The sequence below is a fragment of the Eimeria necatrix genome, genomic scaffold (assembly GCF_000499385.1).
Source record: "Eimeria necatrix Houghton genomic scaffold, Enh_scaff44, whole genome shotgun sequence".
NCBI classification, from domain to species: Eukaryota; Apicomplexa; class Conoidasida; order Eucoccidiorida; family Eimeriidae; genus Eimeria; species Eimeria necatrix.
In genome coordinates, this window is record NW_013654805.1 from 94,196 (window position 1) to 119,294 (window position 25,099).

General features: G+C 54.3%; 4 protein-coding genes across 4 annotated transcripts; 2 read left to right on the forward strand and 2 right to left on the reverse strand.

Moving 5' to 3' along the window:
* Positions 1 to 2,763: 2,763 nt before the first annotated feature.
* Positions 2,764 to 6,886, forward strand: ENH_00055050 (hypothetical protein, conserved; the record flags this gene model as incomplete). Its single annotated transcript, XM_013583798.1, has 7 exons — positions 2,764 to 3,662; positions 3,893 to 4,147; positions 4,324 to 5,394; positions 5,558 to 5,716; positions 6,008 to 6,336; positions 6,471 to 6,565; positions 6,830 to 6,886. 7 exons carry the CDS (start codon positions 2,764 to 2,766, stop codon positions 6,884 to 6,886), a joined length of 2,865 nt encoding a protein of 954 aa, XP_013439252.1.
* A 659-nt stretch (positions 6,887 to 7,545) lies between these two features.
* On the reverse strand, positions 7,546 to 16,135 carry ENH_00055060 (myb-like DNA-binding / high mobility group box domain-containing protein, putative; the record flags this gene model as incomplete). The annotated part of the gene is made up of 17 exons (XM_013583799.1): positions 7,546 to 7,748; positions 7,948 to 8,050; positions 8,224 to 8,401; positions 8,509 to 8,570; positions 8,685 to 8,793; positions 8,888 to 8,963; positions 9,093 to 9,264; positions 9,389 to 9,489; positions 9,594 to 9,854; positions 9,988 to 11,693; positions 11,909 to 12,356; positions 12,599 to 12,689; positions 12,810 to 12,904; positions 13,128 to 13,443; positions 13,605 to 14,566; positions 14,710 to 14,799; positions 14,965 to 16,135. The coding sequence occupies 17 exons, from the start codon at positions 16,133 to 16,135 to the stop codon at positions 7,546 to 7,548; spliced, it is 6,144 nt and encodes a 2,047-aa protein (XP_013439253.1).
* An 889-nt stretch (positions 16,136 to 17,024) lies between these two features.
* On the forward strand, positions 17,025 to 21,454 carry ENH_00055070 (hypothetical protein, conserved; the record flags this gene model as incomplete). The annotated part of the gene is made up of 7 exons (XM_013583800.1): positions 17,025 to 17,622; positions 17,829 to 18,597; positions 19,636 to 19,725; positions 20,083 to 20,187; positions 20,401 to 20,489; positions 20,732 to 20,804; positions 21,040 to 21,454. The coding sequence occupies 7 exons, from the start codon at positions 17,025 to 17,027 to the stop codon at positions 21,452 to 21,454; spliced, it is 2,139 nt and encodes a 712-aa protein (XP_013439254.1).
* Positions 21,455 to 22,335: 881 nt separating this feature from the next.
* On the reverse strand, positions 22,336 to 24,483 carry ENH_00055080 (hypothetical protein, conserved; the record flags this gene model as incomplete). Its single annotated transcript, XM_013583801.1, has 1 exon — positions 22,336 to 24,483. The coding sequence occupies one exon, from the start codon at positions 24,481 to 24,483 to the stop codon at positions 22,336 to 22,338; it is 2,148 nt and encodes a 715-aa protein (XP_013439255.1).
* Positions 24,484 to 25,099: the final 616 nt, after the last annotated feature.

A 25,099-nucleotide genomic window follows, 5' to 3' on the forward strand; every position in this document is an offset into this window, starting at 1 on the left:
TCACTTGGTTTTTCTTGGCTGACCATCACTGTTCCTTGAATGAGTGTTTGTTCTTCAAATTTTGTGGGGGTGGAACTGATGATTTTGGCGAAAAAGTAGGCATTCAGGGTGCTCAAGAACTGGTGTTAACGGGGTTCTGCAATACGTCAGGCTCCACAAACAATCCTGGACGCCTGCAGAAATGCATACAACTATGTCTGACCTCTGGGGATGTCAGTGGAAAGCTCCCGGACCTTCACACCATATGTCCGGCATGCTGCTGTAATCTGCCAACTAATGGCGTGCCCAAGGAACGAAGCTCAAGATGACGCTGGCGCAGGTGCCTGACGAGGCAGACACACTGCTGCAGAGCCGATTGCTGCAAAGTTGAAGGGGTCCTAAATTTAGCACAAACACTAAACGTACATCGTTGCCACTACAATAGCGAGGATGAAGGCTTTTGGCTGGCAGGTTATTGGCCTTAGCTGGCAGTCTCAGTAATAAATCTGAGGCAAAAAAGGAAAGAAAGTCGAGACAAAAGGGCGACTCAAAAAAATTCCGGGTACTGCATACTTGTGTCGTGCAATAATAAGCATACCCTTTACTGAGATCTAAGACAGACCCACTGTGCGCGACGTCCAACACGTCAACATGACTTTCCACAATGATAACCAGTGGAACTTCCCTTGCTTATCTCCATATGTTATGGCTCCACCCATTTCTGTAGCGTAGTGGGTCCACCCATCGGCAGCTTAGTCGCACTTAGTCGCACTCTAGGAAAAGCAATTACCTGGGGAAAATGTGGAGGACTTAAAAATTTCACTTTGCATGTACCTCTCCCATACCAGCTCCACCAAATGCCGTTCCAAGTTACAAAAACTAAGCAAACCTAAGGTACTAGCCTCAGTCGGCAGTACCAGCGTTTGCGAAAATAGTGAATCGGATGGGAGTGCAAACACTGTGCTGCAGAATGTCTAGCATCTCCAGCCCAGCGCTCCCGACAGACAGCACTTCCGCGGCGGCTCACAACGGCTCTTCGGAATCGTGTCATGCTTTCTAAGGGCACGCGTAGATAAGGTTCAAATGTTTGGTGGTGTTTCCAAATGCCGCTGGCGCACTGGCGCCCTCGTCTTATAATTGTGGATTTTTGCACGGTTTTGCTCGCATCACTGCTTGACAAAGGAATAGTTTAAGACTGTGTTCTTTCACTTTGGCCCGGGGCCCAAGCAGCACGGGTGCGAGGCGGCTTGAGGCGTTTCTCCTTACGGCAGGCGTCGCGCCAGCTACCCGTGAATCGCAACCTGAGCACGAGCCGGGATGCAGCGTATTCAGTGATCGTTGATTTGGTTTCTTGACCTCGACCTACACTTTGATGCCGCGATGCCCACAGGCACGGCAGCCCCGCTTCTTTTCTGACCAAATGGTCTTCGTAAGTACAAGTAGGTGGGGGTCAAGACCCCCACCTATTTGTACCCTTACAAAGAAAGTTGGAGGCCACCAGTGGGGTCTTTACTAACCCTTCCTAACACCAGCAAGACGCGGAAAAAGGCGACTTCTCTGGTAAGCGCAGCTTCATCGAAGCCCTGATTGTGCTGCGTTGCAGTAGTGCCTAGTCGCGTTACTGCTGCTGTTTTAGCTGTAGGAGCTTACGGAGGCCTTAGCCTATCACGCCTATGCAGATGGAAGCGTAAATTGGAGACACTTCGTCTATTAACGGGCTGGAATGTGCAGAAGTGACCCATATTCACCCGTCGCAATAGTCCAGTGTATTTCGGTGCCAACAAACAGCATCTACTTCCAGCGACTAAACGGGCTGGAATAGTTGCTTGTAGCGTTGTCAAGAGCTACGTAGACACTCTGGAGCTGTGTGAGTTGCTTGCACATAAGAGGCCCAAGCGAAAGGCCTCGCTCAGGGGGCTGCATCGCTCAAACATGCTACACAAGCGGCACGTACGGGCTTAGAATTAATTATGGGTGTTTCTTTGTAAAAGTTGTTGCTTTGAGATTTCAAAGCTCTGTGGGCTCGATTGCCCCTTGTTCAGGCTCTTCCAGGTACAGCAACACGGGGCTGTTTGCTGCCAGCCGCTTCATCTGTGAATATTGCGTCACCTGGTTAGTTTTTTGTAGGGTATGTCGGGCAACTGCTTTATATGCCGTTCAGCAGTCTAAACGAACTATTGTAGTTAGAGAAAACTACCGAGTGGTGCCGCAGGTGCTGCCGCACTGCTTTTGATGCCATGCTCAGCGTCTGCAACACAGGAGCTGCATTTGTCACATCAAAAAGCAAGTCACATCTAATCTCTTCAATCATAACGAGAGAAGCAATGGGACTGGAGGCTGTAACACCGGAAATAGCACCGGAGGGCTGCCGTCAACGGCATATTGGCGGGGAGAGTAGGTTGTTGACGGCAATAGAGTAGAAGCATCAGATGGGACAGAGGCGGAAGCGTGAATCTGTCACGCGCATTTGTCACTCGCCAGCGGTTTTCCGGGAAAGCTCAGACGCTAACAAGAGCAGCAAGGGCAAAGGCAGCTTATGCTATAGGTTACCACAACAGGACGTCAACAGAAGCGCATTTGTGGTCACATGACAGCATCAAAGTATAAACAGTGATGTAGCAAGATATGCTTCGAATCACTTTGTTGGTCTGGTGCAGCGTACTTGTGCTGAACCTATAAAATCGGCCCCCACGCTGCCACAGCAGCAACAGCTGCCACGGCGGCTGATGCAGTCAGGTTGCTGTGTGAGGGCTGTGGAACTCTTGCGTTTACTGATCCCTGGCGATGCTGCAGGGAGGGGAGGCTCTGGCTTCGCAGACCCTTCAGGTCTCCTTGGATGCTTGCAGCCTTGGGCAACAACAGCTACTGGAAAGGCAGCCCCAGCGCACACAGAAGCAGCAACTGCGTCAGGAGTACACGTCGCAAGAAATACACTCAACACGTGGGAAAGAAGACGGTCTCGAGGACCCTAGTGCTCTCCACAGCACCAACTGCTTCAGTATCCCAGTCAGAAGTACCAGCGGTAGCAACAGAAACAACGACCATAGCAACCGGTGGCGTGCTGCTGAGGGTTGCCAAGCTTGCGCAGATGCACAAACAGGTGCGTTATCTTCTGATGAGTTTGGAGAACAACACGGGAAACAGCAGAAAGAACCCGTGCACTCTCTGAAACAACAGCAACAGTTGCATCACAAGCAGCAGCAAACAGCGCTGGTGCAGCAGCAGGAAGCATTTACTGCCTTCGTGCCGTGGCCGGGGCGTGCTGACTACTACAAGGGAGCAAAGCCACTGCCGTCATTTGGGGAAGCAACCCGTGCTACTACTGCAACGCAATCTCCTTGTGCCCTGAGGCGCGAGCTACAGCTGCTGCAGCACGGCCTAGTTGCAGCAGCTGCTACCAGCAGCAGTAGTAACAGGAACGGCACCAGGAACGAGTCTTCTGTGGGTCGGGCTGTGCGTCGCCAGGCCTCGAAGTTGAAGCGGCTGACGGCAAATTTATTGTCTCTTTCTATTTCTTCAACAGGATCAACCATGGCTGGGAGCCCTCCAGCAGCAGGCGCCTCTTCTAGGGGCAGTGGACCGTCTGTAGACAGCCGAATTCTGGTGGGCGAGGATGCGCTGATGTCGGACTTGCCATTGGAGGTTGACGAAGGGCACAGGGCGCTGCAACCGTTTCTATCTTGGTGAGAGCAGCACGCCGCCTTTAGCCCAAGTTTGTCGGTGCATGCACATGCATGGACTACAGAGCCCTCTTGTGTCCTTATGCTCTAGTACTGCGCAGGCCTGCACAGGCCACATCTGACTAAGGACAACTGCTAGGTGTTTTGCAGAATGCCGTGCGCTGCGTGACACCATCTGTTGGAAAGGCTTAGAGATATCTTGAGATTGTGCGTGCTCTGGGATGCCGGCGCAGGGGCCTTGAGTGGTCAGGCAGGCATCGCAGCTTAGAGGCAGGCATCCTAACTCTCGTTAACCATTCTTCTCCTCTGAAGTCCGTAGTACCTCAAAATACAGAGAGCACTGAATTTGACCCTCTTGTGGGCTTGTCAGCTAAAGCCGCACCAGCTGACACAACGGCTGCTGTGGCGGGAGGTGTTGGCGCTGGGCCGTGTCCATACATATTTGCCTTCGAAGATATCGTGGAGCAATTTGCGAAGGTGATCCCCAGGTAAGTGACCTCCCTTGACTACAGCGAAGCTAGCGTTTTCTTTTGTTAACAGAAAGTGAGCATGCAGAGCCACGTCGCCTGCATGTGCTGGTGTCGCTGCCTCTGCTGCGGCACGTGTTTTCCTCGGTTGGGACTGGCAGGTATCGCTGTTGCTGGTGCTGCTGCTGCTGCTGCAGTCCGTCCAGCCTCGATGCTGCAAAAGCAAAGGATGACCTACCAGGTGTTGACAGCAAAACAAGCCCCGAAAAAACCGCTGGATATGGTCCTGAAACGGCAGATCGTGGAGCTTATCGCAGTTGTGCGGCAGCTGCTGCGGATGATAACGCAGACGCAGAGGGAGATCTTGAAGATGTTTCAGCGACGGCAGAGTCACGTGATAACGCTTCAACGTTAGGTATATCTGGACAGGAAGGAGCTGCGGCTCCAGCAGATACTGCTGCTTGTGCTTCGTCACACGCGTACGTTGAATGCGATAACTTCTCTCTTGCCCGTGGCAAATTCGCAGCCGGAGCCGGCCAACCAGAGGCAGCACGGGAAACGGCACCAGCCGAAGGTACATCAGTTGCGGAAACGGAAACAGAAGCGGCTGCGGGGGCAGAAGTGGCAGATGTAGCAACAGCGGAAGCCGTGAGGGACTTGACAACAGATGATGCAGCCTCAGGCAAACCATGTGCAGGAGAGCGTGTCGGTGCAGCAGGGGAAGCCGAATTAGCACTAGACGAAGCGGCAGAGGATGCAGCAGCAGAAGTATTAGAAGAAGTGCACGTGCCATGGGGCACTGCAGGAGAGGTGACAAGGAAAGCCGCAGCCGATGCAGCAGCAGAAGCAGGAGCAGCTCTGGAAACGACAGCATGCGACGCGCGCTCTACGGCCGGAGAAGCTTCAGCAGCAAGGGGATCTCGAGGACGAGAGAGTGAGCCGATTCCTGCTGCTAAGGGCTCGTCGGTAGACGATCAGTATGAAGGAACGCCAGAGCAAGCAGCGGAAGGAGCAGAAAATACACCAAAGGCAGAACCAGTGGCATCCCCAACTTCGGGAGGGCCACCAGAAAAAGCAGTAAGAGCTGGGTCTGTGGAGGAGTGTCTGCGTACCGTTGGGGTGGATGACATGGCAGCAGCCCCGAAAAAACCGCAGCTTGATATCTTTGGAGCAAAAGCAAAAGCAGCCGCAACAGGAGAAGCGGTATCCAGCCCATTGGAGGAGCTGGAATCCGACGAACTTCACAGCGAACAACGGAGGCTAAGCTCGTGCGCATAGGAACTACAGGTGCTGGTAGTTTTGGTGCTACTGGCGAGGGTGCTCTGCATGTTACTGAAGCTACTGCCGCTGCGTCTCCGCATATGGCTTACATTCTCACTACTCCACAGCCGTTTCATTTGCTGCTGCTGGCCTGCTTTGCTGTTGCTGCAGGCGACAGCTGACAATGCGTGGTAGGGAAGAAGATCCTGAGGCTTTGGAGGCACGACAACTGAGAATGGGACTCTCTGATTTCCCGGAGTGGCTGATGCAAGTTGACGCTGATGCAGATGAGCAGAGGCCCAACCCTTACAAGGCTGTCCGCCTCAGGAAGTAGGCGCATACTTCTGCTGCCGCTGCGTGTTTTACTGTTGGTGATGCTGTTGCTGCTTGCAGTTCGTTTGTTTGCATCTGCGTCGGCAAGCAATCTTTCTGATTTTGCTGCAGAAGCAGCAGTGACGGCATGGCACTTTTCTGCTGGTATTGCGGTTCGTCTATGAGGCGTTGCCTCTTCGCCTGTTTTCGCCTGTAGCGCAGTCGGATTTTGTTCAGTGGTATGCACCTTCGGTATCCCTTGCGCATCTTTGTTTTTCTCGTGTCCTGATGCTGGTATTGTTGCTGTAGGACGGGCTTATTGCCTGCGGGAGAAGACGGAAACAGGGACGAGGCAACAGCACGACGGATTAGAGCTCGGCTTGACTGGATGAAGAGCTGTGCGGCCAAGGGCAAGCAGCAGGGGCGACTGCCAGGTGCTGCGGACAGGACGGCAACAACCCCAGAGACCATCAGCCAGTGCAGCAGCCGGAGCGCTTCAAAAGCACCAGAAGATGCCTGGAGGCACAGGCAGTTCCATAGGCAAGGGAAGCCAACACGAGGCCCTCCAGGGGACTGCCAGAATCATCAAGGGCACATCACCAGTGACTCTTATGGTCCCGTGGGGACGGATTACATGGGTCAGGCCTCTCCATTGCAGCTGAAGCAGCTGCATGCTTGCAAACAAGTGAAGAGAAACGGCGGCTACCTGGAGCTGCCTGTTCCACTGTAATGCTTCGCTTGGCGTTGCGTGAGTCTGCGATGTTTTGTTTAGGGAAGGAACAGCGAAGTCCGGAAGGAGAGATCACCTCCGTGGCAGCACTGAGGGCTCGGTTTGAGCGGAGCCGAGCGGATTGGTTCAAAGGAGAGGTAAGCACGACGGAAGCGGTAAGCAAGACGGAAGTGTGGTTGAGAGCTCTCAGATATATGTGGCAGTGAGGCATTTGCTGCTTCTTGTAGGACCGTAAGTGCCAGTAGAGGGCGGTTGCCACTGTTTCTTTCCGGCAGCAGAGCGTTGGCTAGCACCGGAAAATACGCGTCATGTGGCGGAAGACATTCATGACGTAGGCAGTCAGCTTGGTTGTTCGTTGGTTTTGTGTAGATGCTACCAATGCCCCTTTTATCTGCGTGCAGCTTCATCGCTTTTCTCGGCTGAACGATCCCCGCGAAACCTCGGACGCAACCCAGTAGTCAACGACCCCGTCCACCCGTCCCAGCACATAAGCGTCAGCTAGCCTCGTGATTATACCGCTAATCCCTTCGACGTTTGGCTAGCAAGTTACCCTGCTGTGTTGCTGGTCGCTCTGTTGTTTGCGACATACGAACGGAGTTGCCTTGGTGCTGCTGAGCGGGAGTTGGCTTTGCAAAGGAGGGGCTTCTGAACTTGTTTGAAGTTGTGCTGGAACGACCCCTTCCAGCGAGGAGGGCCATTTTGAGGCCTGACATATCGGGTCTCCCTACTTCTGAGCAGTAGTTTGCCCTCTAGCCACTACTGAGTGCAAGGGTAGCGTGCACAACTAGCGCAAACGCAAACCTCGCTAGACGCAACGACGACTGGCTTCCTTTCAACAGGAGCTGCCAATCTTGCAGTCGTACACTCAATCTGCTGATACGCATGCCAACTAAAATTGGGGCATGGGACTACCTAGTAATTAAAGCTAGCTTGACTGTAAGCTTGCTAGCCAGTCGATCTCTACGAAGTTGACATATTCACTGCATGGGTAGTACCTGCGCTATCTGCTGCGACAGCACATGTGGATGAGAGGCCCCGGCAAAAGTTGGCCCCAGATAGTCAGTTGGATGCCGGGAACCCCGTCTGCAGAGGCGACAATTTGGGCTAGATTACGCGGTTAGAAAGGCTCCCCCAACAGGGCCATAAGAGAAGTGTCCAGAGCATCGGAAGTATCCTTTGCTGTCCCTCCAGCAAGCCCTTCAGGCAAGTCTGCGGGCTCCCCTGAGTTCCTTGGAGCCATGATGGCATCCATGGCTGAGTCGTCTCCGAAAAGCGTCAGCAAACCACTGCTGCCGTTCGATGCCGGCGTAGTTACTGCAGCTGTCACAGCACACCAGATGAAGCCAGGATGTAGGAGCAATCTGCGAAGGCTTACACTACTACGCCATCATGCTGCAGTAGTACAGGCAGGGATAACGGAAGTCCTCCGTCGGTCACGGGCAGTGAAAGACGACACTTAGGCAGGAGGAAGTGTGCGCAACTCAACCCGCCACAAGTAAGATGCTGTGGTGAAATTTACCCGGGGCTGGAAGGGCCAGTGCGCCCAGAGCTCTTGGTGGCGGCTCCTCATCAGAGTCGTTCAATGGCTGACAGTGCAGCTCCCGGCGTATAGTCCCATGGAGCTGCAGTGACGCCGCACACGGAAAGAGCATACCACTCCGCAAGAAACGGTTCTGAAGCGTGACAATACATTAGCAGCGTACTGCTGCAGCTTTCTTGGCGCTCCTGCTGTAGCCGTAACCTGAGTATGGATGCATTGAGTATGGATCCACTGAACTTAGGGAAGAAGAAACACCTGTTCGTAAGCCTGGAGTGAAAGTGAACGCTTTCTCGACAGTGCGGCCTCCACAAGCGCTGCATTCTTTTTTTCTTCCCTTTTGAGCTTGCGCTTTAGTTGGCCATCTGTCACGCCTGGCATCATCGTTCCTATCAGCAGCAAGTCCGTCCCGCATGAGGATAGACACTCATAGAACCTGCAAACGCAGTACGGCCAAACATGGCAATCACTGACAATCACGAGAGGCCACTGCTGTTACTCTGTCCACTCCCTGCTGCAGCAGACCGTAGGGCCCCCACTTACTTGCGAGTTTCCTCCTCGGTCCAGCGCTTTCCCTTTGTCTTCTTGTATGCTCCTTCGTATGGCTGCAGTAGCAAATGCACATGGATTAGAATAATACAAGCACAATCACTACACAACAGCAGGTCGCAGCTGCGCCTCGCTTCAGAAGCAAGACCTCAACAGCAACAAAGACCAACCTGTAACGCAAACGCTCCTCTAGAAGTCAAGTCTTCTTCAAGAACGCGTCTCTGCTGCCCGCTTGTGCACATGCAGCCTCCTCCCAGCAAACCCGACATGCCCAGACATCTGTCCAGCCCCACAGAACAGCTCTTACGCATATCAACGCTGCTGGTATCGCTGCTGCTGCCATATCGGCTGTGGCCCTCGCAACGTGATTTACCTGCAGCAGAATACCTCTTTGGGCCCATCTGCAACCACCAAGTTACCGTCTGAGTCCAGGCGCAATGAATCTACACCTGCAAATCACGTGCAGCAGCAGCAGGTTGTAGGTATCTTTAAGGGACGGAAGCGAAGCCGAGCAGACAGTTGATGATGACAGAGCATGTCACAAAAGGAGCAAGGACCAGGGGCCTAAAACACCGCACCGCTGTCGCCAGCAGGAGCTTCGAAGAGACCCTGAAGATCCGACCCATCTACATTTGTAGTCGACGCCAAACCCGCGACTTGTTTCTGCTGTTTCAGCTGGTGCTGCTGCGGGCTAGGGGTTAAAAGCAACGCGAACGGATCCTCCGTTTGGTCAACCGGGGACTCCGCTGTCTGCATCGTAGGAAGTAACAAAGCGACTGACCCAAAACAGCAATGAGATCCGACATGCGTGTTTGGCAAGAGTCCTCCAGGGACGATGAAAAGGATAGTCTGCACGTGAGGGGTTGCAACTCACGCCTGTTGCTGTCCCAGTGCCTGCGCTCCGTCTAGCCGCTGCACCTGCTGCAGTCTTCCTGCGAAGATTCCGCTTCACAAGGTCCCAAAGCGTGACTGGCTCTGTAGAGGCACCAGCACCACAGACCATACACAAATTCAGTAGCGGAACCAAGGCAACAAAAGCTGCGGCAGCAGCAAGAGCAGCAGAAGCAACAACAGCGTACTCTTCCCAGCGCCTGCCTCCTGAACTGCGGAGTCTGCCGCCGAAACATTCGTCGCAAGAGTAGATGGGGTTGAGCTCCCGGGGTCGCGGTTACGTCTACCTGTGCGAGGTTTCCGCTGCGTCGTCATATTGTTACGGCCTTTCAATGCAGCGACGCCCCTCCCATGATGCTTCTCAACTGTAGCGGGAGCTCCTTTACGGAGGCGCTTACAAGTGTTATGTAGCCCTCGCGTGGGGGAAAATTCCTCGTCGCTGCTTTCTGCTGTGGCAAGCAACGCAGTTAGAATGACTTAGCCGTCAGTACAAAGGCAAGTGAAGCCACATGCGAGGCTAAAGAACAAGGAAAGCCCCTAACAGAGCGTCAGAGACTTGACCTGAACACTTCCCTGACTCACCGCTGTGACTGCTGCCCTCGCTGCTTCGACTCCTTTCAGTGCTGCTGCTGCTGTCGCTGTTATTGCCGCTGATGCTTGTCTCTCTGCTGCTGCTACCTTCACAGTCACGCTGTACTCGGGATCTGCGAGCTGCTGTTTGCTTTGCCGCCGTTAAGGCCCGAGGACGACGAAGCCGAGGCTGCTGGTCAGTGCCTTTGGTCCCGCTGTTGCTATCTTTTGTGCCCTTCTCAGCTTCCAAATGCAAGCGCAGCTGTTGCTGCCGTGTCTGGGCGATTACCTCCTGCTGCTGCTGCTGCTGCTGCACTATCTGCTCATGCTGCCGCTTCTGGAGCTCCCATACGTCATCATCTTCCGAAGCTGCAAGAAAAACCTGCCTAGCAGCTGCAGCCGCTGCAGCTTCCGCCTCGTCTGCCGCAGTGATGGCAGCAGCAGCAATTTCAGTCATAGAGGGTTCACCCCCCATGACGCTGCCGCTGCTGTTGCCGCCACTGCTGCAGGCCTCATTATTAGATGCTGCACCAACAAGCAATTCACGGCCGCGCCGTTGCTCTCCTTCTGTTGCGCTTCCAGCATCACTCTCGGTGCCGCTGGCCGTGTGGCCCTCTGACCGCCCAGCTGCTGCTGCAAAAGCACGGCTAGCAGGCGAATCGTGGTGACACCTAGTTTTAGATAACCTTCCTGGAGAAGCACCATGCTGCTGCACAGAAGCAAAAGAAGGGGGGGCCGGCGATGGCGCAGCTGCATCTGTTGAAGACCAGTGCTGAGGAACTCCAGAGGATATGCTTACGTGCAGCTGCTGGTTCTGCTGCTGCTGTGAAGGCAAGTAACGCTGCTGTTGTGGGGAAGCGACTGGGATATCTGAATTGAACTCGACCTCCTTATTCAATTGCCGTGCTGCAGCAGAAAATGCAGCAGCAGCGGGCGAGTGGGAAGCGCGTAAGGGACGAGATGTGGCGCTCTGGTGTTGCTGCGGCTGCTGCATCAGAAGTTGCAGTTGACCTGACTCTTGTCGATGTGCTGGAGACGGTTGCAGTCCATGCGGCTGCTGCCACCCCACTTCTGGGCTGACCATATTGTGCGTTTGCAAGTGCTGCGGTAGCAGTAGAGGCTGCTGCTGGGGGTGTTGCTGCAACGGCGGGACCAGAGGGCCACAAACACCAGGCAACGCATTGGAAACAGCTGTGCCATCCGGCGATAGACAGCTCCGTAGCACTGCTGTAGGAGAGTTGGTGGAATGCATCAGCCACTGCTGCTGCTGCTGTTGCTGTGGAGGCCGCTGATGCTGGCCAGCTGGTAAGCCCTGTAACAGCGCCTGCGATGACTGCTGCAAAACTTGCTGCTGCTGCAGTTGCGGTTGTACCGGCGCACTCTGATGCTGTGGCTGCGCTCCTGCTACCTGTAGCTGTTGCGGGGAAACAGAACCCTGCTGTTGCTGATGCTGTGCCGGGGTCTGTAGCCTATTTAGCCGCGGAGCCTGGCAGAAACGCTGCTGTTGCTGCTTCTGTGGTTGTACCTGCGGTTGCTGGTGCTGCACAGCAACAGGTGGAGTAACTTGTGGACGTGGGTTCTGCTTGTTTTTTTGCTGCGTCTGCTGCTGCTGTTGCTGTTGCTGCCCTTGCTCCAACTGCTGCTTCTTCCACGCTTCATTTGCTGCGCGGGCTCGCGATTGAAAGCTTCTCTTCTCCTCCGCTGACAACTGACGCCACCTGTGCAGGCGCCGCAGCAAACAGCTACGACTAAGGAGGGATAGCGCAAAGAAAAATACTGGATGCTCTTCGCGTGCCCACTCTCCCCTGTCCCACGCTGGCATTGCTTCTCTCCTTTCGTTTGTGTCAGCACCGTGCTTGCCTCTGTTCCTCTACCTGGTTGCTTTTCGCCACTAACGTTATTTGTGTATCTACATAAGTGCGGCTCAACCCACCTGTCCCCTATAAATGTATTCTGTTCACTGAGAGAGGCCCCACAGTCGATGCCAAGCTCCTTACAGTTGATGCGCGTCTCACGCGCAAACAAGGTGAACGCTGTGTACCCTCTGTGGCCCCCTGTCTTGTCTCCTGGTCCTCCTCTCTTTCGCTTTCTTGGGGGCGTCCCTGTGAGCGGGCTCTTCTTTGCGACAGACCCCAGCAGCTGCTGTTGCTGCTGCTGCTGCTGTGACGGCGGTGGTGTCTGCTGCGCTGGTTGCTGCGATGTCTCCTCAGCTCCACCGGCGCCTACAGGTGTTGACCGCTGCTGCTGTTTCGGGGCAATCTTCTGAAGCGTAGTCTGCTGTGGTGTTGCCTGCGCACTGGTTGATGAAACTGCAGGGGATCCACCAGGCTGCTGATTATGCTGCTGCGGCTTTTTTTCAACCTCCTTGCCCCGCTCCCCTGCTGCAGCAGAAGAAACGAAGCGCACTAAAAATGTGAAAATGCCGCTACTGTAACATTTTCCGTAGATTACGCACACCGCAGCAGCGCCCGAACAGCAGCAGCCTAACAAAAAGCTGGGTAACCAAGTAAAAAGAGGCGGCAATGGAGGCAGAAGAAGAAATATCAATAAAATAAGAGAAGCAGCACTCGCGGTAGCAGTACTGACTGCTGTGGCAACGGAAGATGCCGCAGCAGCTGCTCACCCGCAAGTCTGTTGAGCTGCTCGGCACGGCGGCCCCACGCTTCCTTTCCGTCCTTCGAAAGGGCGTGCCAGAACTTCGCAACGCAGCTCGTCTGCACGAGTTCCAAACAGCTGACATGGCCCAAAATTCATGCCTTTCACAAGAAGCAGTCGCAAAACTGAAGCAGAAGCGTCACCAGCAGCCACTACGTGGATGCAACTAGTCCCCCCACCTGCTCTGGCAGCGTCTCCCCAGTGAGCTGTCCATTTTGCAACAGCTCAAGCCTTTTCTCCTTGGCAAACAAGGCCCAACCAGACATGCCAACACCTGCAGCGGTAAGAATTGCCAAAGAACTCAACGTAAGGAATTAACACACAAAAAGTCACAGACAAAGGAACACAGAGGGCGGGCAGCAAAAAATAACACAGACCACGTGTAGAAAGAGCGCTAGATGTTGAACCACTGAGTCACAGATAAACAACAATTGCGACAACTGCATCACGACTCAATTCATGAAATAAAGTGGCAACAGAGCTAGCTCCATTCCTACCCTTCCGTGATGGCTTCTTCAACTGCTGTCCATCAGTGCTGTTTTTGCTGCCACCACTCTGCTGTGGTTGATGTTGTTGTTCGTTGCTCTTCAAGTCTGCAACGCGTGGGCCCGGACCGGACGAAGCAACTGGTTGCTGCGGTTGGGGAGAGGCGGACGGCAGGGACGCTTGCACGTTGCCAGCACCGGTAGAAGCTGCCACCGCGTCTGTTGCAGCAGCAGACTTCGTGGCAGCAGCAGCACCACCCAGTGGCTGCCGCTCCGCCAACAGCAGCTGCACTCCCAAATGCTGCAGCATGGGTGGCTGGTCACGAAGCTGCGCCAATAAACACACATGTGGCAGCACAACACGTATTATGTTGTTCTTTTTGCTGCGCTCCTGGTGCTTTTCTTGCTAAGTCGACTGTATGGTAGATACGCAAAAGGAAAGCACAGAATAAGGACAGACAAAGAGTTCTGGGAAGCAGGAAAACGTACAGCAAGAAGCTGCTTTGGCAGTGGCAGCAACAGGTGCGGAGGCAACGAATCCAAGCGCGTCACCACCTGCAGCAGCGTGTGCGCTGCCTGGTGCTGTTGCTGCTGCTGTTGCTGCTGTTGAGGCAGCCGTTGTCCCCATAAATGAGTTACCGTTTGCAACAGCGCCTCGCGTGCTGCAGCTACATTGGCGTCCCCCAGAACAACAGCACCTCGAGTTCCCAAGCGCTGCAGTAGTTGCAGCACCCGCGTTCCCATTTTGCTTCCCTCTGCTGCTTCTGCTGCTATGGACTTGCTGCCCTCTCCCCTTGCGTCTTCGAAAATCTGCGTGCACTGCTCCTGCATCTGGCCACCAGCCACGAGCAGCACTTCTACTAGAAGAAGAGAGAGAACTTTTTCTTTGTTCTCAACAGACACCTGGGGGTCGAGCAGCGCTGGCCTCAGCTGAGGCCGCACACGGATGACGTGAAGCAGCAACAACAGCAGCATCTGCCGCTTCTGTCGCGGCAGCAGCGGCTCCCGATGGCGTTCCAGCTGCAGAGTATGACGATAAAGTAGACTCTCCAGAGTCCGCAGCACAGGGAGCGCTTCTATAACTTCTTTTGTCTTTTGCGCCTCAACAGCAGCGGTGGATGCTGCGGCCAAAAATTCCGGGTCGTCACCGGACGCAGCGCCATCAGCAGATGGGTCTGCTGTTGCAGTTATCTCAGCTGGGTTCTCTATATCCGCAGCGTCACCTGCCAGTTCGCCTTTATCAACGCTCCTGCATGATGCAGCAACAACGGTTTGCTTGGCGTCTCCACAGGCATCACCTGCTGCAGCTGCTGCAGCGACTGCGTCTTCAGGACTTGCTACTTCATTCACTCTGGTAGGAAAAGCACCTCTACGACTGTTGAACTGAAACGTCGGAAATTGCCTTTGCGTTGAGAACCAGAGAAAGATGTCTCGGTGCGCAGCAGCAGCCTCTGAAGAAGCGACAAGTGCAGTAACAGCCACATGGCAACCGTGCAGCAGCCGATCCTACTGCAAAGAACTCTTATGGACCCCGCATGCCGGCTCGCGACACCATTCTGATAAGAGAAGGAACAGCAAAATCACGAGAGCTCACCTGCTGCAGCCTGCTCCAGCGCATTTGCAAGCAGCGGCGCGTCCATCTCTGGAAGATGCAAGGGAAACCGGTTCGTTGCATCAAAATCAACTGCCGCAACAGCAGAACAAAAGCAGCAGTAACGCTGCCATTGGCAACATCGCAGTAATCTTGTTGCCTTTTTCCGCCAATGATCGCTGATACAGCTGCAGTCATAGCAGTGCAAGTAAAACTACACTGTACAGCCTATAAGATGGTGCAGCAGCGGCAACTCACCGTACGGTGCTTCATCCAGCTCCTGCTTCTGCTGCAGAGGATAGTCCAGCTGTCGCTGATGCATGCGTGGCTCGAAGAGAGCCCGCTCTCCATACAGCAGCGACACGGGAAGCAAGCGGGCAGGTAGCAAACGGATGCTACTACTGCACAAGCAGTTACGTCTTGTAAGACTGATACCATCACGCTTGCTGAGGTTCTTGCTGCTGCCACCCTTCCGGCGGCGGCCGCGATGGTTGCGGCGGTTGCTGGTCCTGCCGTCGTCAGCTGCGGTACCAGTTCCGCATGCTGCAGCACCAGCTGATACTAACGTAGCACCTGCTTGTGCACAAGTGGATGCTGCTGCACCTGTATGTGCGGCTGCGTCCCTTCCTGCTACTACTGCAGCTTCTGCTCCTCTGCCGGCATCTACTCCAGCGGCTAGATCTCGTGTGAAGGCTGCCACAGCAGCTGAAGGAGCGCAAGATGTTCCCGTATCCGCTACTGTTGGTGGTGCCGTATTAGCGTGAACAGCAACACCTGATGCTGGTGACCCCGACTTCTGGTGTTCTTCCTCACCAGATACTGCTCCAGCGGCTGCACCAGCAGCATTTGTAGAAGAGCCTACCGCGGCTACAGGAGTTGACGCCACTGAGTCGGTGGTTCCAGCACCCAAGAGGAATCCGCTGTTGCATCCACTGCCTCCAGGCAACTGCGACGACAGAGGAACTTTACTGCTGCTGCTGTTGCTGCTGCTTTCGCTGCGACTGCAGCTGTTGCCGCTGCATGACACTGTGCTGGGAGTAACAAAATCGGTAGGATGACAAAGTTCCTTACCACTACTACTACTGCTGCTGCTGCTGCAGTTGGGGGCCAGCGGCGGCTGCAGAGGTACCTCATTAGCCAGCAGCGAAGACTGCAGCACCTGATCCTGAGTGCCTTGCTGTTCCGTTGCAGAGCCTGAGAGAGGTTCCAAAAGCAGCTGCAAGCTCTGCCGCTCGAGCGGCTGCTCCGCAGAGGTCTGAGTCTGCAGCAGCTGCTGGGGTCCCTGAGCACCGAATTGCTGCTGTCCATGAGGCATCAGCAGTAGCGGGTCGTGCGGGGGCTGCAACAGATGCAATGGCGGCAGTTCCTGCATTGTCTGCTGGCTACTGCCGCTGTTTGTATCGCGGCTGATGCTGCCTATAGGGGTCATTGAGCAGTCACCATCTGCCCCTATATGCGCTTAAGTCCGTCTCCCGTCATCGGGTCAGCGCATGCAGCCAAAAGCAGCGCAGTGGCGTGGAGTGAAAAGTGGCCCGATGCCCCCTTACGAGCACGCCGCATCAGCTGCTGCGTTCGCCTGCTGGATATGAGACGCTGCTGTTATGCCCTCAGGTGTACAGTCCACAATAGTCCAGTACAGTGCTTACAGAAGATGCTGCTAGAGCCCTAGCACCCGTTGCTCCGGATAGAGCACGGTTTGTTGTCTGAAAAGCGCCACCGCCACAGCGGCAAAGTCGCTGCCGAGAGATATATGAAATATATGGACAGGCAAGCGCCAGATTTGCTCCTGCTTCTACCAAGATCCCCCCAGAATCAATCAACCAAGCCCTCAGCGGATACTTTACTGCTGCGGCTCCCTGCAGCAGGACGCTCTCTCCCTGCAACGCCGACAAAAGCAAGGTATGCATGCGTCTTCTACACCGATGAGTAACAACCCGCAGTGCAACGCATCTCTGCATTTTCCATCTTGGCAGCCACAGCAGCAGCCGCAAGGGCTGCTGGGTAACATGCAACGGCTGCGACTTGTTTTATGGATGGGATTCGAGCAGCTGCCTCTAGAGCGTAGTGCCTTTTGCGGATTTAACTGATATATAATGGAGAGGTAACATTAAATATCTGGTGCCCTCAACAGGTATGAGGTGACACCACCGCAATCCAGCTACTGCTGCTCCAGCGGGCTACTTCGTTTCGCTACAGGGCGTTGGCGTTGCGCTGTCTGAGGAGAAGAAGGTTTGGGTGTCTCGCAAGGCATCCTCTTGTTGCTTCTGTACAGTGTACTAAGAAGCTCTTGTACTTCGCTGCTGAGACAAGGTTGAAAGATGCACCCGGCAACCCCCCCTTGCCTCACTGCAGAGGCAGCAGCGGCGGAGAGGGCTCTTCATGGCGACCCAGAGGTCGCCCCTACGGCACTGCCCGCAGACGAGCAGGATGTCCTGGTGCAGCGAGAGCACAGGGAACAAGAGATAGAGATCAGCAGCTTCACCATCAACGGCAGCAGCAGCGGCAGCAAGAATAGCAGCGGCCGCAGGAACAGTGGCAGCAGTAGCTGGGGAAGCAACTGCCCCAGCCAAGTCTATGCGCTTCGGCAGGCCTCATTCAAGAGCCACCCGACATCTGAGGAGGTGCGACGGCAGCGGCTGAAGCTCAACAATCTGCTGCGGTCCGAGGCTCGGGGCGAGCTGCTCCGGCAGCTGCGCGCAGAGGCAGAGAGAGAACTGCGGCAACAGGAAGAGCTGTTGCACCTGCAGCAGCATGTAGAAGATGCAGAGGTGGCACAGCACCGGATCAGAACTGTGCATGGCACGGTTAGGGATGACCGTATGAGGGCTTCTCTTGACAACATGGACAGCCGCCCGCTGCAACAGCTCATTAACCACCCACAAGCAATTTACGAGGCTCCGGAGGAACTCAAGTCAGGTAGGGTTATGATACTGTTGTGAGGCTTTGCCGCTGGCTGCTGTCAGCTTTTTTGGGACGCAGCTGCTGTTATAACTTCAATATATCTGTATGAACAGCGGCGATAACAGGCTGCTGGTGCTTTCAAGCCTGGCAGATGGCCAAGCTCTGCAACTGTTGCTGTAGTTGTTGCTATTACTGTTTCTGCGTGTGTCTACTGTCTGCAGGCGAGTACATGGTGGCTTTGCGTCCTGAGGGGCGAAGTTGTTTGCTGTTGTTGCGCAACGGTCGCGGGTTTTTGTTCGGTAAGAATGGGAGGCCACTTCTGCGCGTGCAATGCAGCAGTCAGGCGCAGGTGACGATAGGAGCAGCAGGGCGGGAGAGTATGAGCGGCTCGGCGACGCTTTTCTCGCAGCTGCTGCAAAAGCGGAAGGACGTGCATAGTCTGCCGTTGGAGAAGCACAGGCTGATGGAGGAGCTAGAAAAAGAGGTGTATAGCTGCATCCACCCTCAAGAAAAGCAGAGGTTGCTGTTGGAGCTATCGCGACAATTCGATGTTGCACTGTACGGTCCCGCTGCAGAGGCAACAGGCGGCGCAGTGATGGAACCTGCGGGCTGCCACAGTTTCAGCCGTAGTGCCGATTTGCGGCAAGTAGACAAGCTCTCTTTGGGCAACCAGCAGCCTAAGGAAGAGGAGCGACAGCTGCAGCAGGGGCGGAGGGTGCAGCAGCAACAGGGACTACCGCTGATGTATCTGCCTTTGGGGATTTTGTCAAAGGGTCTGACACTTCTAGAGTGCATTTTGTGCCCATACACCCCAGCTAACATGGAGTACTTCTGCAGGCGTTACGGGGAGGCTGAAGGCGCAGTTGAAAGCGCACAAACTGTTGCAGCGTTCGCAGAAGGCGGGACTGTCGGTGCTGAGGACCCTTTGTGGCAGGTGCTGTTTGTGGTGGATGTTTTGTTTCTCGGGGGCCTGATGCTTGGCCATTGCGAGTTTGAATGTCGGCACTTCTTCCTCAAGAGCAGGCGCGCTTACCGGAACCCTAACCCCTAAGCTCTTGATGCGACTCATCAGTCTAGAAACCGTTGTGATTTGCACACGTAGATGTGTGCTGTTGCAAGGGCATGCATGCGCGCTTGTTTAGTTACTTACAGGCATGTATGTGCATTTGTATGTGTACTCATAACTATGCACGTGTCGACAGATCCACGGAGGTTTCAGTGTAGACATGCACTCCCGCGTGCATGTATGCATGAATATATAAACAAATCTGCACGCGCCTCAACGAGTATAAGCAAGTGTTACATTTTGTACGTCATGTACATGTGGGTCTCTAAGTAGTTGTGTGTACCTCTAAGTATATTTACGCGTTTAATTATGTGTGTTTGCTCAGGTAAGTGTTCCCAAATGAATATGCGGTGGGATGTATGAAGTTGATGTATCTGCTTCGCGGGTGCGTATTTGCTGGAAGGCATTTGCTTCTCTCTTTGCAAAGATGTGTTTCGCGGAAGAAGATTATATCAGATGTATTTGCAAATAGACGGAAATGCATAGAACAACTCGCAGAAAGGGAGAGCCATGAACCTGTGGGTTTCCGGCATTCCAATAGCGAGTGGTTGCAAGCGTGTCGGTATATGCATGCGTGTGCATTACCATTTCTCTGCAGTAACGTTTAGTACTTGTACACATGCACACCTGTTATAAGCGCTTGTGAGCATTGGTTCGTCACAGCGTGCCGTGGAAAGCGTACGTGCACAATATGTATGCGTAAGCGTATGTGTATAGTAGGACACAGTTGATGCACACGCGCACATACATCTAAACAGATACGGGGGCCGAAGTCTTGCTGTATGCTTCTGTCCGGGAATAGTATGTGGATGAGTTGGCTGCAAATTTGTAGCACTATTGGGAAGGAAATAGTCTTACCAGACCTTAGAACATGGAGCAGTTTGTAGGTGTAACGTTCCTACCGTTGACTGTGTAATGAAATGCAGCGTGATCTTTCGCGTGTGTTCGGCTCTGCGGCGCAGGATTGATGAAGCTCCAGGCGCGTTTGCCCCGCTGCAACTGCTTCCCTTCGTGGATGCTGCGGCTTCTGAGCTGCAATGTCTCTTCTCAGGGTGAGACGCCTCTTAGCGATGAATTGCGGCCAGAAATTGACTGACTGCGAAATTCGCGTGGCTCCACTTTTGTTGTTTTTTGTTCACTTTATGCCATCATTCGCTTTGATGTCTATTGGCGGTGGAGCCAACTGCTGACGGGCCCATCAGGAACTTATGCAGAACTCCGTCGTTGCTGTGGGGAAGTGCTGCTTTGTCGGTATTTCCTGTTTATCCCAGTATTTTTGTTTGCTCCTTCGTCGCTTAATGCGCCCGTCGTTTTCTGGGTTTGAGACAGGTGGATCTATTGTGGTCGCCTTGTGTTTGTGAAGCGCGTGTAGCTTTGTTGTCGCGCCTTGTTGCTGCTTCTCTTTCCAGACCCTTTCTCTACCCACCGGACGGTTTTTACTTCCAGCACAAATTAGCGCCTCATATTGGAGGGACAAATCCACTTGCTCAATCTTGGAGGGATGAGCGTATTGCGTCAGTTTCCCTGCTGTGATTAGCCCTAAATTCAGAAGCAAGCCCTAAAGACGAGTCAGAGCGCATATGAGCTGCAGAGAATCCATTGAAAAACGCGGTGGTGTGCTATACTGGGTGCTGAGAGCGAGAACCGCTACAAAGAAGGCAGAGGGGTTTCCATGAGTCGACGCAAGCCTTAAGCTGTGTATGCCTGTTTTTGCTATGTGTCTCCAGACGCTTTCCAATAGACGAGAAGAACGAAGGCCAGCAACACATCGACACGTTTCTGTTGCTCCTTCCAAACGGAGAAGTTCAAAGCAGTGGTCCGCTCGCAACACCTTCCCTGGGGCATAACGTCGTCTTCGCCTTTTGGTTTCGTGTTGTGTCTGCCCCTCTGTCGCCCTCTCTTCAATTTGGGCACTTGGCACTGCAGTACAGGCGAAGTTGCTTGAGTGTTGCTTGAGTGTACTGGACACCGCTTGCAAACTGCTTTTTTCCGTGTATACGTACGCTGCGACGAGCGACTTTATGGTAGTGGGGTGGCTGCTGCGTGTGATTACTGCAGAAGGCATTGTGGTGGGCATGGTGGATCCCGCGGAGTTCGGAGTGGAGGGCATGAAGGAGCCCTGTATAAGACAGTACGCATTTGTCCGCGCTCGTTGGGGTACCTATCAAATCGTGTTTACGTGAATGGCTGTGCGTGAATATTCGAGTTTCGACGGGTCGTATGTCTCGTGTTCCCAGTTCGGCGCTGCTGCCATATAGGCCTACCCCCTTCTACTGAGAAACAAGCAGATTTGCTCTGACGACTTACATACAGGGCATTCCTGTAGTTGGACCGTCTGCAGTTTTGGTTGTTGTTTGGTCTCACAGTTTTAAGGTGGGAGACCTCGACGTGCAGAGCTGCCGCTTCCGCTGGCTTGAGAGGGCTGAGCGCTCCAGGATGGAGCTAGACGTCTCACGGCAGCCCCCAAGGGGTCCAACAGCAACGCCACCAGACAGGCTGCACTGGGGGTCCTCTGGTGACAGGAGCATTAAAGGGGACATCCCCTTTTTGGATATAGGTGATGCAGCAGAAGCACCAGTTACACTGCCAGCCACAACACAATTGACCGAAGCGGCAGTATCTGGAGGGAAAGACAGCGCCAAGCGCCATCGACGTAGGCCTCCTAGAGCTGTGAAGGACAGGGCCCCAGACTCGTATGCAAAGCTGGCCGACCAGTGGCTGCGGATGCAAGGGATTCACCCTGTGACACTTGATGTGCTGTGCTCGCTGTGCCCACCTTAACAAATTCGGAAACAGTTCAGAACCCGAAGCGGCATCTTTGTTAGTGGCGGCATCAGGTCTTAGTTATTTTATTTAGAACTGCATTCTGCACTTATGCGTACTTGCATGCTGAGGCCCCAAGGCCATGGAAGGGTTTGTCTGCCAAGAGTAGAGGCACTGCTTGAGGTCGGCTGATAAAGAACAGAGTACTCTTATGTTTGCCGAGGCTATGTGAGAAGAAGAAATTCTGAACTGTAAGCGGGAACACGTTGGTGGGACAAGCAGGGGTATTACGTGAAAACGTACACGTGAAGAAACAAAACTATACGATACAGTACCATAGTGAACGCCATCACTGACAGAACACATTATTAGCAAGCGCCCGAAAGAGCGAACAGTGTCTTCAGACAAGTAGAGTGCTGTCTACAGCAGCTGCATAGGGCCCGGTCAAGTAACTCACTTAGGCCATGTGTGTCACTTCGGGCCTCTGCCTGAATCCACTGGGCAATGCGGAGCCACCCATTTTTGCGAATAAGTGTTCCTGCTTCCACTGGGGCACTAGCGCTGGCTGAGAGGACGTCCAATGAATCCTACAGGGTGACCCTCCCCCTCTATGTAGTAAGTAGCTGAAGGCGTGGGTCGACGTAGCACAGCGGCTCGGTAACACACAGCAGCGCAAGTGCTGCAAGCGTAACTGCAAGTGCCTTCACGAGGTCTGCAGCTGCGGGTGTTCCTCAAAGGATCAAAGGCCACGCTTTGGAACAAGGGGCCTTGCGTGTTCTGTCCGGTCTCTGCATCAGCCTTCCCTGCTTTGTCCCATATCTCCTGTGGCATTCTGCCCCCGCAGCAGCAGCTGAAGCGGAAGAAACGGTGCACCTGCAGCAGAGCAGCAGCGGCCGCCCCTATAGTATCGCGGTCTCCATGTCCACAAGCTGCTCTAGGTGGTGGACGATTGAACGCATCTCCGCCGCAGCCGTGGCAATGCTGGAGATGTCCCTCGCCTCCTTGGCGGCAAACTGCCAGTCGGCGAACTGTGCCTTCAGATCCTCATAACGACGGCGAACGGAGGGCCCGCTGTGCAGTATGTGGGCAGAGGCATCGGCCCACAGGTCTATACTTTCTCTCAAGTGTATTTCAAGAGAATACAAAGTGGTGAACTCAGCAAACGCTAACGTCGACTGTGCCGCTGCCTTGTATGCCTTTGCCGCCGCCGCATCAGAGATATCGACAAGATCGAAAATCGACGTAAAATCCTCAGCAAACTGCGCGCCGTCCACGAAGCTGTTGGCTGCCGCTGCGCCGTCTGCTGCCCTCCGCTTCTCGGCGCTTAGTCTCTCCAGCAGCTGCTGCGACAGGACGCCGTTGATGCTGGTGATGGTCTCCCCTCCGCCCTTTCCAAGGACGCCCTCGGCGCGTCTGTCTACGCGTTTGCGCGCCTTCTCATATAGCAGCTCAGCGATATTTGCGTTCGCCAGCGCTTGTGTTCTTGCCGCCATTACGTTCTCGAGATTCGCTGCCCTTAGCCTGGGCAAGGCATCCTCACAGTGCTTCGATAGGTCTCTTACGTGCTTGGCCTTTTTTTGGAAGCTCCGGGACAGACTCGTCAGATGTTCATCTATGGCGTTCAGTCGATCACTTGCAGCCATTACAGCTTCTATTGTGACGCTCCCTTCAAGTGCACGAAGAGTATCTACGTTCTGTTGCAACAGCTCATTCACTTCCTGCTGCTCCGCCTCCATCTCGTCCTCCGGGACGTACGGCAAGGACCCTTTGCTGTGCACAATATCCTGCAGTACCGACAGGGCGACCTCGTGCGACCTTTGCAAGGTTTCAACCAAGCGTTTGCTGTTGTTGGCAAAACCGCAGACTGCCGTTTTGCATAAAAGAAACACATTATGCTGCAGCAGAGCGGCCAAGTGGGCAGCGTTTTGGCGTAAGGCCGATGCTGTGTAAATGTCCTCGAGTCGGTTGCTCATTCCCACTATAGTCTCCACACTCGCCTCTGTCCTGCCTTTCTGGTGCCGACTGAGCTCGCGATATGCCCATTTCGCGCGGCGTGCTTCGATTTCGGCGGTTTCTACAAGGGACCGCAGGTAGGTCTTGACGGCACTAACGAGGCCCGCACTGCCGGTACCCCACAATAAAGTTATGTGGGTCTCTGGCAGACACGCAAGTCGAGGTAACGGCACAACCTTCTGGGATATTGTCCAGGCTTTCTCCTCCGCTACGTCCAGCAACTGCTTCAGCGCGCTTGAAGCCGAACGAAGGCCCCGTTTTACGGCACCGAGCTGCTCCTCCTTTCTTTCCGCTGCCGTCCAGTGGCCCACCTGGTCCAATTCCTGTGGAGATGCTGCTTTCATTACAAGCTCCTTCAGCTCCCGAAACAGCAAAGACGCCTCTGCTGTATCGACAATTGATGCTAGGCGCTCCGCCGCAGGCAGCAGGGCCGCCGTGCGCTGCAGGTGCACTCGAAGCTCTTGGGCCCCGACTGCCTCAGAAAGAAAGGGCAGAGGGCTGTCTTTCAAGTCGACTGTCGACCCGTGTGGGTCCTCACGTGAAGCGAAAAACGTTTTTATCCAATCCCGAGGGTCCTTAGTTCCCTCGGTCTCAGCCGCTGGAAGGGGCTCATCCACAGCTCCCAAGATGCCACGCCAGCGTTTGTGCAGATATCGCCTAAATCTAGGGCTTCCAGGGGTGCTGTGTACACTGTAATTGCTTCTGAAGTCCCGATAGAGAGCCGCAATGAGTCCTATGGTGACCATTGTAATGATGGCAACTGAGACGCTCCGCCGGGTCATCGTTGGAGAAGGACGAACATCCAGAAGACCACCATCGCCGGCCTGGGAGGCGCTACCGGGTCCCTCTGTCAGATCAGACATAGCCAGCTGCAGGGAGTCAGTGTGGGACGGCACAAAGTTGTTGCGAGTGGGTCCGCCCTTGACCTCCTGCGGCACGGCGCGGGCCCCAAGGCTTGCCTCCGTACTGGTGGGCTCCCAACGCCTCCACGCATCGTCTACTGGCTTGCTGGCGTCGGAACTATTAAACGACATGCCGGTCTAGAGGCACAGCAATAGCTGCAACACCTGCTGCTGCTGCAACTGCAGCCATTGGCCCACAATTAGCTCATACAGAGACAGCAGTTTTGAAGTGCCTGCACCCTACTCTCATCGACCCACCTTACACAATACATACCTCACACGGTAATATAGGACTCTCAAAAACAAGTGGGCGGGCTCCAGAGAATGTCCCCGCAGCGGCGTTAATTAACGCCCGTGTAAAACTGATTCGGGAAACGGCCGCAACTCGAAATGCCATAGCATCCCCAAAATGGGCTACACAAAGCCATAGAAGTCCGTAGAGAACGTCGAAGAGGAAGCCCCAAGAAGAAGGACGCCAAAGAAGAGGCTCTAAGGAGAAGGGCACCTCAAGAAGGCGTAGGACCAGTACAACAGTCAAACGGTACCAATAAACATGAAGTACTTCAGCCCAAAGAAGCTTAATAAAATAACAACGCATAGTAAACGAAAGCTGAACTAAAAATCGGCCGTAAAACTACAGCCCTTCAGCAAACCGAGAGAGTTGAAGAGCGTCAGTAGCATGCTGATGTAGAGATCCATCTATGATCCATCTATGCGGATCCCACACCATTAAGAGCAACTTGCTCAC